Source organism: Odontesthes bonariensis, chromosome 11, assembly GCF_027942865.1.
Source record: "Odontesthes bonariensis isolate fOdoBon6 chromosome 11, fOdoBon6.hap1, whole genome shotgun sequence".
Taxonomy (NCBI): Eukaryota; Metazoa; Chordata; class Actinopteri; order Atheriniformes; family Atherinopsidae; genus Odontesthes; species Odontesthes bonariensis.
The window spans coordinates 9212765-9226575 of NC_134516.1; the positions used below are offsets into that span (position 1 = coordinate 9212765).

Below are 13811 nucleotides of genomic sequence, written 5' to 3' on the forward strand. Positions count from 1 at the left end.
CTAGGATCACTGCAGCTGTGGTTTACATCAGCTTATCGGTCTCTGTGATGGCCCAAGTAGGTACAGTACTTATTGGTGCATTCACATCTTCTAGCAGACTTTCAGAAGGTCCTCCTAGCCTTGGCAAAGGGCCACTCAGGCCCATCTTCCATCTCAGGTCAGTTGATCTTGTGTTCAGGTTATAAGGGCTTTGATGATGGGAATGATGATGTATTTCCCTTAAGCTGTCATCTTGGCTTCCCCTTGCCATAGCATCTTTGTTTTTCATTATAAGACATTAGAACACTGGGTCAGAAGTTGTTTTTTGTTAGATGTTAGGTTTTAAAGTGTCCATTACCTTTCACCTTTCACCTGACGCGACCTTGATAATCTTGGCAATGTCCAAGATCGAATGGTTTCAATGTTTCTCATTCATATTAATGCCCATTTCGCTGGAGGCATGCCCTGCCTAGGAATCAAACCGCTTCTGTTCTGGATACATGTTCTACTTTATTTTTTAATTTTTCTTTATTTGAACTCTTTTTCCAGATTTATTCTTTTTTTTTTTTGGCACTCCTATTATTCCATGATTGACATCATTTGATTGGTTGCCATAGTAACATGTAAACAAAACGCTTGATATACTTGGTACATTTCTGTCATATCACTTGGTCAGTGTTGAAAATCAAAATTCCTTGGCTGACTTTTAGAAATCAGCTGATGGGCATAGGTTCTGCTTTTTCTCTGCTACTTTCACACTCTTTGATTTTTCAGATTTTTTTCTTTTTTTTACGTCGTCTTGTGTTTGTTTAACAGGAAAATAAACAACGGGCGCGGTGATAATGTGATGAAGTGAAGAGAAAGCATCTCCCCTTTTTTCATCTCACTTTTGGTTCTGCAGGTCCACTGAGGCACGATCAGCAGCCACAGAACTGCAGGACAACATGGGCTTCATGGTGGGCTGGTTGGATAAGGCAGACGGTGTTCTGGCCATCCCTCTGCAGCCTGCAGAGCCCCGACACATCAGAGACATTTTGGGCAAAGTCCAGGTACTATCAAAACACAGCACATGAGTTATTTTTGAGCCGTTTGGTGTGCATGTTCTTGTTTTGGTTACCTTATTACTCATTAGGACAAATTGAGGGATACCATCATTTATGGGATCCTACATTAGATGTGCAAATAAAGGTTAAAGTAAGGGTTAGGCATGAACTGGTAATAATTACAGTTAGGTATAGGCTGCCTACTATGAATGAAGGTCAATGCAATGTTCTAATAAGGATATCTGCGGAAGTTTCTTTGTGTGACTGTACATGTATGGTGTGTGCACATCTACACAATTGTATCTAGCTGCCATCATTCAGTTGTTTATTGTTATTACACTAAGCTTTAGAAAATGTTTGCACATGCCTGTTTGTGCATACTTATGTGTTTTATAGTTTCTCCTATTTTTCTCCTAAATGGGGGGAAATGGAGAGCAAAGTGAGGAAAGGTGTGACAGATGAGGCCTCCCCAGCAGTATAGGCCTGTAGCAGCTTAACTATGGGATGTTTCAGGCTCACCTGAGCCATCCCTAGCCATAAGCTTTATCAAAAAGGAAAGTTTTAAGCCTAGTAGAGAATAGGGCTGCTCGATAATGGGAAAAATCAATATCACGATATTTTCAGTCAATATTGATATCACGATATTTTAAACGATATATAAATGTTTTTTTTTTGCCAGCGGCAAAAAATATTCCATGGGCTGCCCTCTGCTGGCCTAGGCCTACCTCTACTAGAGCTACACCTTGTTGAGTGCTAAGCACATACAGTATAATTATTATAGGCTTCAGTAGTACCTTTTTGTTAACACTCTATATTTTGTATTATGAGTCATAATTATGACTATATTTTATTCTTTTCCAAACGACCCCTACTAAAACACCTAGACATATCCATACAGAAAAGGGTGTATAAGCTCACATTTTGAAACACACACTTATATCTTTTTCTTCAAATCTAAAGTGGTCCCAGATCACCGAACTTTTTCTCCCTTTTTTCTCAATTAACTGAGCCTGCCCTATATCTTCCATTTCCAATGTTGTTGTTGCTAATCTCTCTTCAGCGTTTTTATTTTATTTTATTTTTTTAAATAATATCGTTTATATTTGATATTATTCATTTTGAGATCGTTTGACACCAATATCGTTATTGCGATCGAAATTCGATATATTGCACAGCCCTAGTAGAGAATGTGTCTGCTTCCCGGACACATTCTGCAAGTTGATTCCACAAGAGACGGGCCTGATAACTGAAGGTTCTTCCTCCCATTCTTCTTTTAGAAACTAAAAGCTATTGTTTTTTTTATTTAAGATTCACGTAGCTTTGCATTTGTCTTGTATTAAAGTTGATTTTTGCAAAAAAGCTCATCCTACAGTCACTGGAACGTCTTCAGGTTGTACAGAACCGCACTGGCTCCGCATCCACTACAGAGTACATTTCACTGTTTTGGTTTTAACATTTAGAGCTCCACACTGACAACTTACATAAGAGTACTTCTGCAGCCATATCTCCTCAGCAGGTCCTCGAGGTCATGTGATCAGGGCCAGCTGGCTGTGCAGCACACACGGTTGAAAACTGAAGGTGACGGAGCCTTTTGCAGCAGTGGCTCCTACTCTCTGGAACTCCCTTCCTCTGAGCCTGAGATCTGTGGACTTTTGTTGTTATGTTGTTCTATTTTTCATGTTTCCTGTATTTCATTGTGAAGCACTTTGTGATTTTTACCTTGAAATTTTACTTTACTTACTTCCAATAAAATGCACCCTGCCATTAAGTTGATGATTTCACAAAAAACTTTTCAGGGTATAGCAATTTTCCTTAGTTGGATAAGTTACTAAGAGTTTAGCCTGCTGAATCTTGTGTATTTGGCTATATGCCAAATTGTTTAATGTGCTTTTATGCATTATTAGTTGTCAGTGGTGATATTGGTCCTTTAAAATCATACAAAGGTCCAAACTAATCACCTTTAAAGAAAATGTCTGTAGCATACAGGGTTCTTCTCCAACGACAACAGATAGAAGACCCCATTTTGCTCCGTGTGTATATTGATTTCAAATTGATTTGCTACTCTTTCTCTCTCTTGTTTGTGTGTGTGTGTGTGTGTCAGGAATGTGTGGAGGAACTTCCTGCAAAGAGTGTGGCAATGGAGGATCTTAATTTCAAACAGAAACAGACGATTCTTCCTGCAGACCAACAGAGAGACATTAGGATCATCAACACCCGCTGGTCTCAGGTCAGCTGTGAATATTACAGCAAACAATGTGCCAGCTTTGAGGAAATATATATATATGTATACAGAATGTATTCTATCATATTATTCAAGTGAATTTGTCCGTTTTGTCTCCTGTTAAATCATGTTGCCTTTTTTCGCCATGTCCACCTCACGTTTCGCACAGATTTCCAATTTGGACATAAGCTGCTCTAAAATCACATGTACCTAATTGTCTGATAAATGTGTGAGAAGCACATATTCTTATCTCAGTGCACGAGTATTTATTTATTTTTTTCTCCTCTGTGTATGAATCATTATTGCATCTGGCACCAGGATTGATTTTAAAAAGAAAATCAAACCATCTTTCTGTGAGCCCCCTTTCAGATGCCCCCAAACTGTACACCCCCTGCCTCGCAATTCTCACCAGTATTTAATGGGCAAAACAACTTCTAAAATACGGGCCAAGTTGATTAAAGTTGAAATTAGAATTGGCCTAATAGCATCAACAAACCATTGTTAAATTTCCCCCATTTAACTTAGTTTTGTGCATTGAACTTACTCATATTTAAGATTAAATACCCTGGAGAAAGAAATCCTTTTCAAATGTGGCATAACTAGTTCCAAAGGGTATACCTGACTTATGACAAAGAGCACTCTTTTAGGTGTCTAAGGCTCTGCCTGAGCATCAGCTGAACATTGAGGGTCTGCTAAAGGAGCTTGAGAAGCTTCAGGGTCAGCTGAATGACCTGTCTGTCTGGGCATCAAGTACCAGAGCCAAGCTGGAGCACTCTGCCGAAGAGCCACCACCCGAAGTGAGAAACACACCCACACTTACAATGCTTTTGTTGTTTTTCATGCTTCCGTTATGTGTCGCTGTCACATAAATGGGTCTAAACCAGGGGCGCAGATGGGATTTTTGAACTGGGGGGGAACCAAGCTGTCAACAAATGACAAGAAGGTATTTTTGAGTAATTTGGGCATTAACTGGTGCTCAAGTAGTTACTTTTTTAATACCCTATGGGCCAATAGTTTGCACTAAAAAGCCATTGTAGGACTATTTGAAATCATGGATAAACAAAAGTGAACATTGTTAAACAAAGGCCTACCCGGTTAACAGCAGCCGTACATTTTGAAACTGTCTGGAATACCAATCACCGAAACCTCTTGCTTTACGCCAAATATGTTTTATTGAAACGTTTGTGTGTGAACTCAGAAGTGGAAACCACAGCATATAAGATTAATCCGCCTTTCCGAGCCGGATCCGCCCTCACGTGGGGTTCAGATTAAAAAATCTGACTCAGATCTAGTAAACTCCGAAATCCGTGTACAACTGGAACGCATCATGAGTTGTAGCACACAAACGCCCGGGCTATCAATGCATGTTGCAATGTAAATTAGTCAAAGTAACGGGACAGTAATCATCGGTTTTAAGAACGCACGGGGTCACTATGAATCTGGGGGGGTCATGTCCCCCCACCACCCGTCCCCAGTGCCATCTGCGCCCATGGTCTAAACTGATTGAAATTGCTATAAATGAAAGACGTGTGACAGGATTTCGACGTGCTTAAAATGTTCCTGTTTGCTGTGGCAGCTTATTGAAGAAATACAAGCCAAGCGGTCAGAAGTGGAGTCGGTTTTGGGAAGAGCCAGTCAGCTGCACAAGGACACTGGTGATGTAAGGAAGTAAAACGACATTGCTGTGTTGGCATGTGTTCTTTTTCAGACTATTTTGACTGCATTTGACTGTCGCATCAGTGTCATCCTTTCATTAAGCTGATTTATATGTCAGCTGATCTTTGGAATGACGAAGAGTTGATCACAAAGAAAACATTTTCAGTGTCGATGTATGATGTTATATTCTTTCTGACACGACACTTCGTCTCACTATTAATTTTTGCTTCTATAAGATATATTAAATCCCTACTGTGTACTTTATTAACCTGTGTCAAAGAGCATTACTTATGTACAATCGGCTTTATAAAGATCTTTATCACCTAAATTTGCTGTTCTTTAAAAAACAAAAACCTTTGAATGTGTTTGTACAAGATAATCTCTGAAGTCTGTGTTCTTTGCTGTGGGTGATGGTGCATTCTGTGTTTGTGTTTCTGTTTCTGTTGCAGGTGACATATACAAGGCTCAGGGAAGACTGGACAGTGATTCTGGGGCTTTTGCAGCAGCATAAAGACAGAAGGGATGCTTCGCTTATAGCTGTAAAAGCCAGTAAGACTTTGTGTTCCTTTGTGGATGTTGTTACATATTTCCATTATTTTTATTTTTTTTTTTTATCGCCTTTATTGTGCCTTTGAAAAAGCTATGTTTTCTCTCTTTCTCTCTCACACACACTCACACTGCAGATAAACTGATTGAATTAATTTATCATTTATTGGTAAGGGCTCCCACTGATTACATGTAAATCTATGATTTATTATGAAATCACACAATACTGTGATAAACATTCTTTCTTTTGTCCCATTCTATAAAACTCCTTATTGTATGTATACAGTTGGCAACAATTTGAAGGAAGGACTTTAAACATGTAATGAAGTATGCCTCCACCATCTCTAATACGCGTACATGAATGTGTACCAGGTGAACATTTAACAGGAAGCTCCCAGCCTGAATCTGCAGCACTGTCTCAGTTCAACCAGTCCATGGCTGAGCTCACCGACTGGCTAACCATGCTGGATAACATGGTGCAAAACAAGCGAGTGGTGGTGGCCGACCTGGACGATATCAAGGAAAATATAAACCAGCTCAAGGTCAGGACATTGGAGCTCGACTTTAACATTTTTAGTGCGTGATTTCTATTCTGTCTTAAGGTTAAACGTTTTGTATACAGCTACAGTGCACATTAATGCAGTTTGCCAAAAAAGCAATCAAAACTGTTCGTGGTGTGTTTTCAGGCATCCCTGCAGGAGCTCGACCAGCGTCATCCTCTCCTTGAGAAACAAGTCACCGCGGCGCAAAATCTGAAGAACAAAAGCAGCAACCAGGAGACGCGCAACGCTATCACCGAACGGAGTGAGTGACTGACACCAGCTGGGGTTTGAGAGGACAGAAAAGAGGGGACAACAAACGCCGTAACACCATTCAAAGGATACCTGTTGGAACAGGGAAACACGAGTTAATGACCACAATAATGTCACATATACATAATGTCATTTGAGAAATTAAACGGGGGGGAAAAAGAGAGCAAAGAAAGGTGTGTCAGATGAGGCCCCCCAGCAGTGTAGGCCTATAGCAGCTTAACTATGGGATGTTTCAGGGTCACCTGAGCCATCCCTAACTATAAGCTTTATCAAAAAGGAAAGTTTTAAGCCTAATCTTAAAGTTAGAGAAGGTGTGTCTGCTTCCCGGACATTTACTGGCAGCTTATTCCACAAGAGAGGGGCCTGATAACTGAAGGTTCTGCCTCCCATTCTACTTTTAGAAACTCTGGGAACCTCAAGTAAACCTGCAGTTTGGGAACGAAGTGCTCTGTTGGGAAAATATCTTGCAATGAGATCTTTAAGATATGATGGAGCTCGGTCATTAAGAGCTTTATATGTGAGGGGAAGAATCTTAAATTCTATTCTGAATTTAACAGGGAGCCAATGAAGAGAAGCTTTTCAGAGAATATTTGGAACAGCCCAATAATAAAGAATTACAGTAGTCCAATCTTGAAGTAACAAATGCATGGAGCAGTTTTTCTGCATCACTCTGAGACAATTTCAACAATATTACGAAGGTGAAAGAAGGCAGTCCTAGAAACCTGTTTTATATGAGCGTCAAATGATAAATTCTGGTCAAAAATAACTCCAGGGTTCCTCACTATAGCACGAGAAGCCAAGGAAATATCATCTAGAGTAACTATATAGCGAGACAGTTTCTCCCTGAAGCGCTCAGGTCCAAAGATAACGGCTTCAGGCACCAAAATATCTCACCAAATTCTGGATATCGTGGCTGCCTATCAAGCATTGAAATGTATCATATTGCAAGTGAAATGGACTTTGCTCATCTTTAAAAAATAAACAAACAAAAAAAAAACATTTAGCTCTGTAAAGGCTGAGATGTTCATCAGTGGCTCCCTTCCACCATCATTCCATTTGTCATTTTTGATCATTTTCTTGGACAGCTGCCACCTTTCTAAGACGGATGGAATTTGCCTGAACAAGTTGGGAACAGAACTCTTTCACCTCGACTCATTTTACTACCTGCATCAATAAATCTGTCAATCAATCGGCGATGAAACATCATGTCCAACTACATTATAAATATTTAAGTGATCACTGTGTGCTGGCCCTACAACGGATTGGCGACCCATCTGGGCTGCACGCCGCCTTTAGCCCGATGGCAACTGGGATAGGCTCTGGCTGCACCCACCACTGCAACCATGAACTGGATTAAACCAGTATACAAAATAAATGGATGGACATCCACTTAGGATTGTTTTTTAGATTTTGAGTTTAAAGCTTCCGAAATTTTAAAAAGTGAAGCAAGGACAAAGAATCTGTTAGAGTCCAATGTGGATGTGGATTGCTTTTTCTTTTTTTTTGTGACACCGTTTTGTTTAAGCTTTGATCTTTGACATTTTTTTCTTTCATCGTAGTCGACAGGCTTCAGACTCGCTGGGAAGACTCGCAGACGAAACTCTCCGACAGGCTGAAGCAAATTCTCAACATGCTGCAGGACTCCACGAATTGGCTAGATGCCAAGAAGGAAGTGGATATTCTCACCAAACAGGCCAGTGAAAGGCTTGAATCGTGGCAGGAGATCACATACACTGTGGATGCACTGAAGAAACAGCACGCCAATCTAAGGGTGAGCTGGATATTCATTCACCGACTGCGTCAACCTCTAAAAACTGTTGGAACTCTCTGATGCATTCTAATTTGAGTTACCTATAAAAAAAAAAGGTGCTTTCACCTTCCATGTGAGAAACAGATGGTTAAAAATATGACTATTCAGGAAGAGGTTGTGTTCAAATATATCTAAATGACATAATGGATTATCACATAGCGAAAGCTGATGATTTCTGCTTTTAATCTGCAGTTCACCACCCTTAGCCTCATAAAAGGTGAGGCCAGACTACCTGGATCTTCTGTGCAGACTATTTGGAGGAACCAGAACCTATGTTGACTTTTTTTTTTTTTTTTTTTCCTTGTCCTGTTCAGCATTATGGCAGCAGAATTGTAATCTGAATACCGTTTATGCTAAACACATTTGCTATGCTAAGGGAAGCTTTATGAATGTAAAGCTCCCCTTGACGCCCATCAACTCCTCATTTTTATTTATTTATTTTTGTTACAATATTTAACATGATATGATAATAGTGCCGAACCGGACCGGGGGACAGAGAGAGAGGGAGAGCGAAGAAGAAAAAAAAAGAACAGAAACATGAAGAGACAAACATAAAAAACAATGAAAAATCCGACAACCAGCTGCTACACCTGTAAAAACAAAACTGAAGACGATTCACGGCTTTTGTGGGGAATCCAACCTTAGAAGCACCAGGAGCACCTGTAAGCAGACAAGCAGAGAACAAACACACAAACAAAAAAACAAAAAAAAACACAAGCAGCAGCAATCTCATATAATACACAGGTGACCTTAAACCACAGGACAGCACAACAACTGCTTTATGAGCATGCTACTGGGCTAATGAATGTGTGTGAGTGTGAGTGTGAGTGCATGAACATGCAATACACATAGATGGTCCCACATAATAACCATGCTTAAATATCAGTGTATAGTGTCACAATCCCCCCCCCAGCAATCAGAAGCAGGCCGAGAGGGCCCCCAGACCCAGGCCACCAGAACCTATGTTGACTATTTACAGGATTTTACTAGCCGGGTATAAAAAGTTGGGAAGATTGAGAAACAAGTCGATGCTTTTTCCTCTGGTTGTTTGCAGATATGACATTTTCTGTTTCTATAGACTTCCACGTCTTAGCCAAAGATTGGACGATGACGGTTAAACAGCAGTCGCAGTGAATTCACTTCATTTTGAGACGTTGCACTCCTGTCAAAAGACCAGACCAAAAGATCTTCGCTTTTCAGAAAGCCATTTCCTAAATTTGACCTATAAACAGCAGTTGCTGCATTTCATGTGAAGAGCCCATGACTCTGGGCTTTTTGAGTTGCCAGCCTTGATCATTATTTAACTGTGTTGGTTTTTGCAGAGCCGCTGCAGACTTCAAAGAAGTACTGGGAGGCAGAGTGGGCTCTGTTGTGTTTTTTGGGACTTTAATTAGATCTTTTATTCATTTCTTATTTTTATTCTTATTTCTTGTCCTTGCCTTTGTAGCTGTTTATGGATGAGCTGAAGCACTGGCACGGACAGGTGGCTGAAACGAAAGCGCTGGCTGGCAAGCTGCTGACGATGTACGCAAATGATGACACGCACAAGGTCACCCAAGTCAACGACAACATGGTGGCCACATGGACACACATCAACAAGCGGTAACTATGCAGTCGATTTATACATTTTCTTTCATGCTACACTTGAGGTAAATAGTTTTTCACACAACAGATGGAATCAAACTTGTCAACATGTCGCAGGAAGCTGAAATTTTAAGACATTTGTCACAACTTGTGCGTTTTTCTGTTTAGTCTCTAGTTAGTTTAGCCTTGCCATTTCCTCCCCTTTCGTCAGCTCCCTTCACCTGTGTTAATTATCCATCATAATTATCCATTGTCCATTTCTTTGCTTAATCTACAAAGTGTACGTGTGTTTATTGTCCTGCATTGACATCTTGACGGTATGTGTCTGCGTATCCAGTGTTGCGGACAGGGAGACGGCGGTAGAATCCGCCCTAAAGCTGTTGCAACAATTCTACCTTGATCTTGAGAAGTTCCTGACTTGGCTCACCGAGGCTGAGACAACCTGCAACGTTCTGATAGACACGACTAGCAAGGAGAGACTGCAGGAGCAGCCTGAGGTCACCAGAAATCTGCTGCTGCAGTGGAAGGTAGGACACACACATTTATAGATCCTCCCCAATATGTTATGTGTCACTGTACGCAGGTCCACTGAAATAATGTGGTTACACTGGAAAAAAAATCCAAATCTTACCAAGTATATTTGTCTAATTTCTAGTCAAAATATCTCAAAACACTTGATATAAGACACAATTGCCTAACAAGCACCATTTCAGCCAGATATAGGGACTTGTTTTAAGACAATACATCTTGAATATCTTGTTAAATTAAATCTTGACAAGCCAATTTTCACGATTTTTTTTGCTTATTTCAAGCAAAAATTACTTGTATTTGTTTATGTTTTTTTACTTATTTTTGGAGGGGCATTTTTTCCAGTGTAGTTATTGTGTTATTACTATAATAATCGTCATTTTAGCTCATAGCATGTTGCATTACCTTTGTAATACCATATTGATGGATTTGCCATTTTCGATAATTGACCTTTTTCCTAAAGCTCAACCAATTCTGAGGGTTGATTGTGAGTTCAAAGGGAATAATGGAATATCAAGATTTTTTTTTTTAACATAAAAAGCGGCCCTTAAGAAAACATCAAAGCACCGTCTCACTCACAGGGCGCTTGCACTTTCAAGCTATGTGGGCAGAGAGCAAATGGTTTTCACAAGGACAGCATTGTTTAAACTTGGGACCGCTGTTGCATGTTTTTTTCCAAATTTCATATTTTCTACATCCACAACATTTAATTGACACTAAACATTTCTCCTGCCCTTTCTACATTTGAAGTGATTGAATTACTGATCTAAATGATAGGAGACTTGCAGTCCATTTATACACATGCAAGAAGTCCATATTCCAGCCTAATTCTAATAATCACATGTGGATTCTCTGATTAAAAAAAATAAATAAATAAAAATGAATAGATAAAAAAAGTTAAAGATTTCAGCATCGTCTCAGATGGCGTCTATCGCGCTACAAAACATTTCCAAATTTTCTTTACAAACAGTCTTTCGCGACTCTCTGCCCTCAGACAGTAATGCTGACATGGCAGCATGGACAGATTTCGTTGGTCTGTCCCTGCCTGGCAGACAAATGGTAAATTTTTCCCTCACTATATTGTGGGCGTTGAATAGTAGGCTCTGTTCCATGAAAGAACCTATTCTGGTCCTCACCCCTCATCCTGCACCCACGCAGACTTTTTGGTGGACTGGCTTGTGCATGAATTTATACTCGTCCTCACTTATACTTTCCAGCTAACCCACATGGAATGATTGGGATATTATTCATTCCCTTTTGTGCACGCACATACTCGCACGCACAGATTTCTCTCAGTACAACGAGCACCGCTGTGTGCAGCACTGAGAACGTCTTTTGTGTCCAGTTAGTGTAGCAGCTGGCAATGCAGCACAGCATCCAGAGAGCCTCTTTCCTCCTCCTGTCTGATTCTTTCTTCCCACTCTGTCTTTCTACTGACTTGTGCTGTCAAAGTCTGTCTCCCTTTTTTAATGTTCAGCATTCCGTCCTGCTATAGTCTCCCTCCCTGCCTCTTCTTTCGTGGCATACATCTTTAAGCAGAGAGCTTTTTACGCAGCCGTACTGGAAGCTAATTTCAAATGAAAAGAGGACATGATCCTGAAACTTTTTCATCATGATGTCTAGCTTTGACATTCTACGGTAAAGTGTCAAGGATGCCGCACAGGAGGGTCTATCATATTCAGGTGGGAAAGGCTGAGGCAACCTCGATTCTTTGCAAATTAGCATTTTAATCATGATCCAACATTAATTCAAAATTTGGTGATGTATAATGTCTCAGTACTTACTGAGTTTTGGGCAAACAGGGTCTTTGTGAAAGTGTTGATGCTTTGTTTTGTTTCTTGGTGGTTTTTAAAATCATATCGTGAAATTTAGGCTTATTCTACCAGCTTCCACAGACACACAAAGTTCAACTGAATATTTCTCTGCTGTGTTACATTGAGGACTAAAAAGTTTGAAAGTAAACCAATTTTAGACACTGAGAGGCGGCAGAAGTCATTTAAAGGATGGAGGCTCTCTATAAACACTTCACCACCCTCTCAAAAAGGGGATTTAGAAGAAGGAAAAAAAAGAAAAAGGGGGAAATATAAATTTAGAATGCAGACATCAAAATCAAAGTCCATATGAAGCTGCATTGCTGGATGTGACTTATAGCTGTGGTTGTTAAAGGCATCAGAGAACAATCTGTAAGAAACATTCCACAGCTGCATTCAGTACAAATCACATGCATCCTCATATCATTAGATATGTGAAGTTATGGGAGGAGTGATTTTTCAGGTGGACCTGAGGAAAATTAAAGTTATACCAGAACATCCTTTCATTATTAATTATTACTCAAAATCGTCGCTGCAGTCAGTCAAGGCCATTCGCCAGATGTTGTTCCCCTTCTCCCACTTTCCAGTCCTTTCCTCTCACTGCCTCTTGCAATTAACAATAAAACATGAAATTAACAACTTTTTTTTTAAACCAAATCAAAACAAAATGCTTCCATATTTTACATTACAGTAGAATGTAGAACTATATTTCCTTTTCACTTTTTTTTTTTTTTATCAAATTTTTTTGTAAAGTAATGGAATATATGGTAATAATAAATTGTACACAGCTGAGAGGTCCGCTGTTAAGGCCAGTGTTATGGTTTAGTCATTTTGGTTCGTACATTTGGAGCACCTGCAAACAATACAGTAAAAGAAAAAAAAGTGAATTTCCTAAACATGGCAGAGAAAATCAAATGCTTCTTCAGAGAATAAGCTATTGGGTTATTTTCCAATAATGCCAATACTTTGTGGGCATGTGTCTAAACAGGACCTCCAGGCGGAGGTTGACAACCACGTAGAGCTGTATCACTCCCTGGATGAGAATGGCCAGAGGATTCTGACCTCACTGGGGGAGCTTGGGGACAGGGTCCCGCTCCAGAAACGTCTGGACAACATCAACCAGCGCTGGGATGACCTGCGCAGCAAAACACTCAGTATGAGGTGAGTGAATGATGCGGATCCAGCCAACGTAAAGCTGTGGAAATGCTAGATAACAATGGAGGGAAAAATACAATTACATGTTTACATTTGCAGAACCTACCTTGACTCAGAGATGGCCCCCTGGAAGAGGCTCCACATGTCGCTTCAGGAGCTGCTGAACTGGCTGAGGCTCAAAAGTCAACAGCTTGAGCAGGAGCCGCCTGTAGGGGGCGACGTCCCCGCCGTGCAGACACAGTTGGATACACACAGAGTAGGAATCAACAAACCACAAAGTTATTCTGTTGTCTATTGTTTCTAGAGAATTATTTACAAAAATGAACAAAAGATATCCGAGAAGGGCACTGAGAGACTGTCAGGAAAACACTGACCCTAGGGTGCGACGTCTTTGTACAATTTTTCAACACTTTTTATTGAGAAAAGTCTCAGTCTCTCAGACAGCTTTGATTGAGTAAAGTCTTCGTCTCAGCATTTTCAGTCGAAGTTGCAGCTAAGCTGTGTCATATTAGCAAGCAACATGACACACTTCTTTGCTCCTTAAAAATCACATGTGGATCGCCATCTGCTGTTTGAACATGAGACGGCTGTAAGGAAATTTATTCTACAGTATTATCATACAGAAAGAGGCTTTATTTAAGGGCACTGTTAGTGTGTGTGCGCGTG

At 40.2% G+C, this 13811-nt stretch overlaps 1 protein-coding gene and 1 long non-coding RNA gene across 3 annotated transcripts in view; one reads left to right on the plus strand and one right to left on the minus strand.

Annotated features, from left to right (window-relative positions):
* Window positions 1-13811, minus strand: part of LOC142391332 (uncharacterized) — a 397679-nt gene that overhangs the window by 318266 nt on the left and 65602 nt on the right. The window lies entirely within an intron of this gene.
* The window catches only part of dmd (dystrophin), a 215905-nt gene that overhangs the window by 143717 nt on the left and 58377 nt on the right, over window positions 1-13811 (plus strand). For both annotated transcript variants that reach the window (XM_075477434.1, XM_075477432.1), the window contains exons 50-61: window positions 881-1028; window positions 3124-3249; window positions 3891-4040; window positions 4820-4903; window positions 5349-5448; window positions 5818-5987; window positions 6132-6249; window positions 7817-8028; window positions 9515-9669; window positions 9989-10178; window positions 12979-13151; window positions 13245-13401. In XM_075477434.1, coding sequence (XP_075333549.1) covers window positions 881-1028; window positions 3124-3249; window positions 3891-4040; window positions 4820-4903; window positions 5349-5448; window positions 5818-5987; window positions 6132-6249; window positions 7817-8028; window positions 9515-9669; window positions 9989-10178; window positions 12979-13151; window positions 13245-13401 — 1783 coding nt within the window. The remainder of the gene's footprint in view (window positions 1-880; window positions 1029-3123; window positions 3250-3890; window positions 4041-4819; window positions 4904-5348; window positions 5449-5817; window positions 5988-6131; window positions 6250-7816; window positions 8029-9514; window positions 9670-9988; window positions 10179-12978; window positions 13152-13244; window positions 13402-13811) is intronic.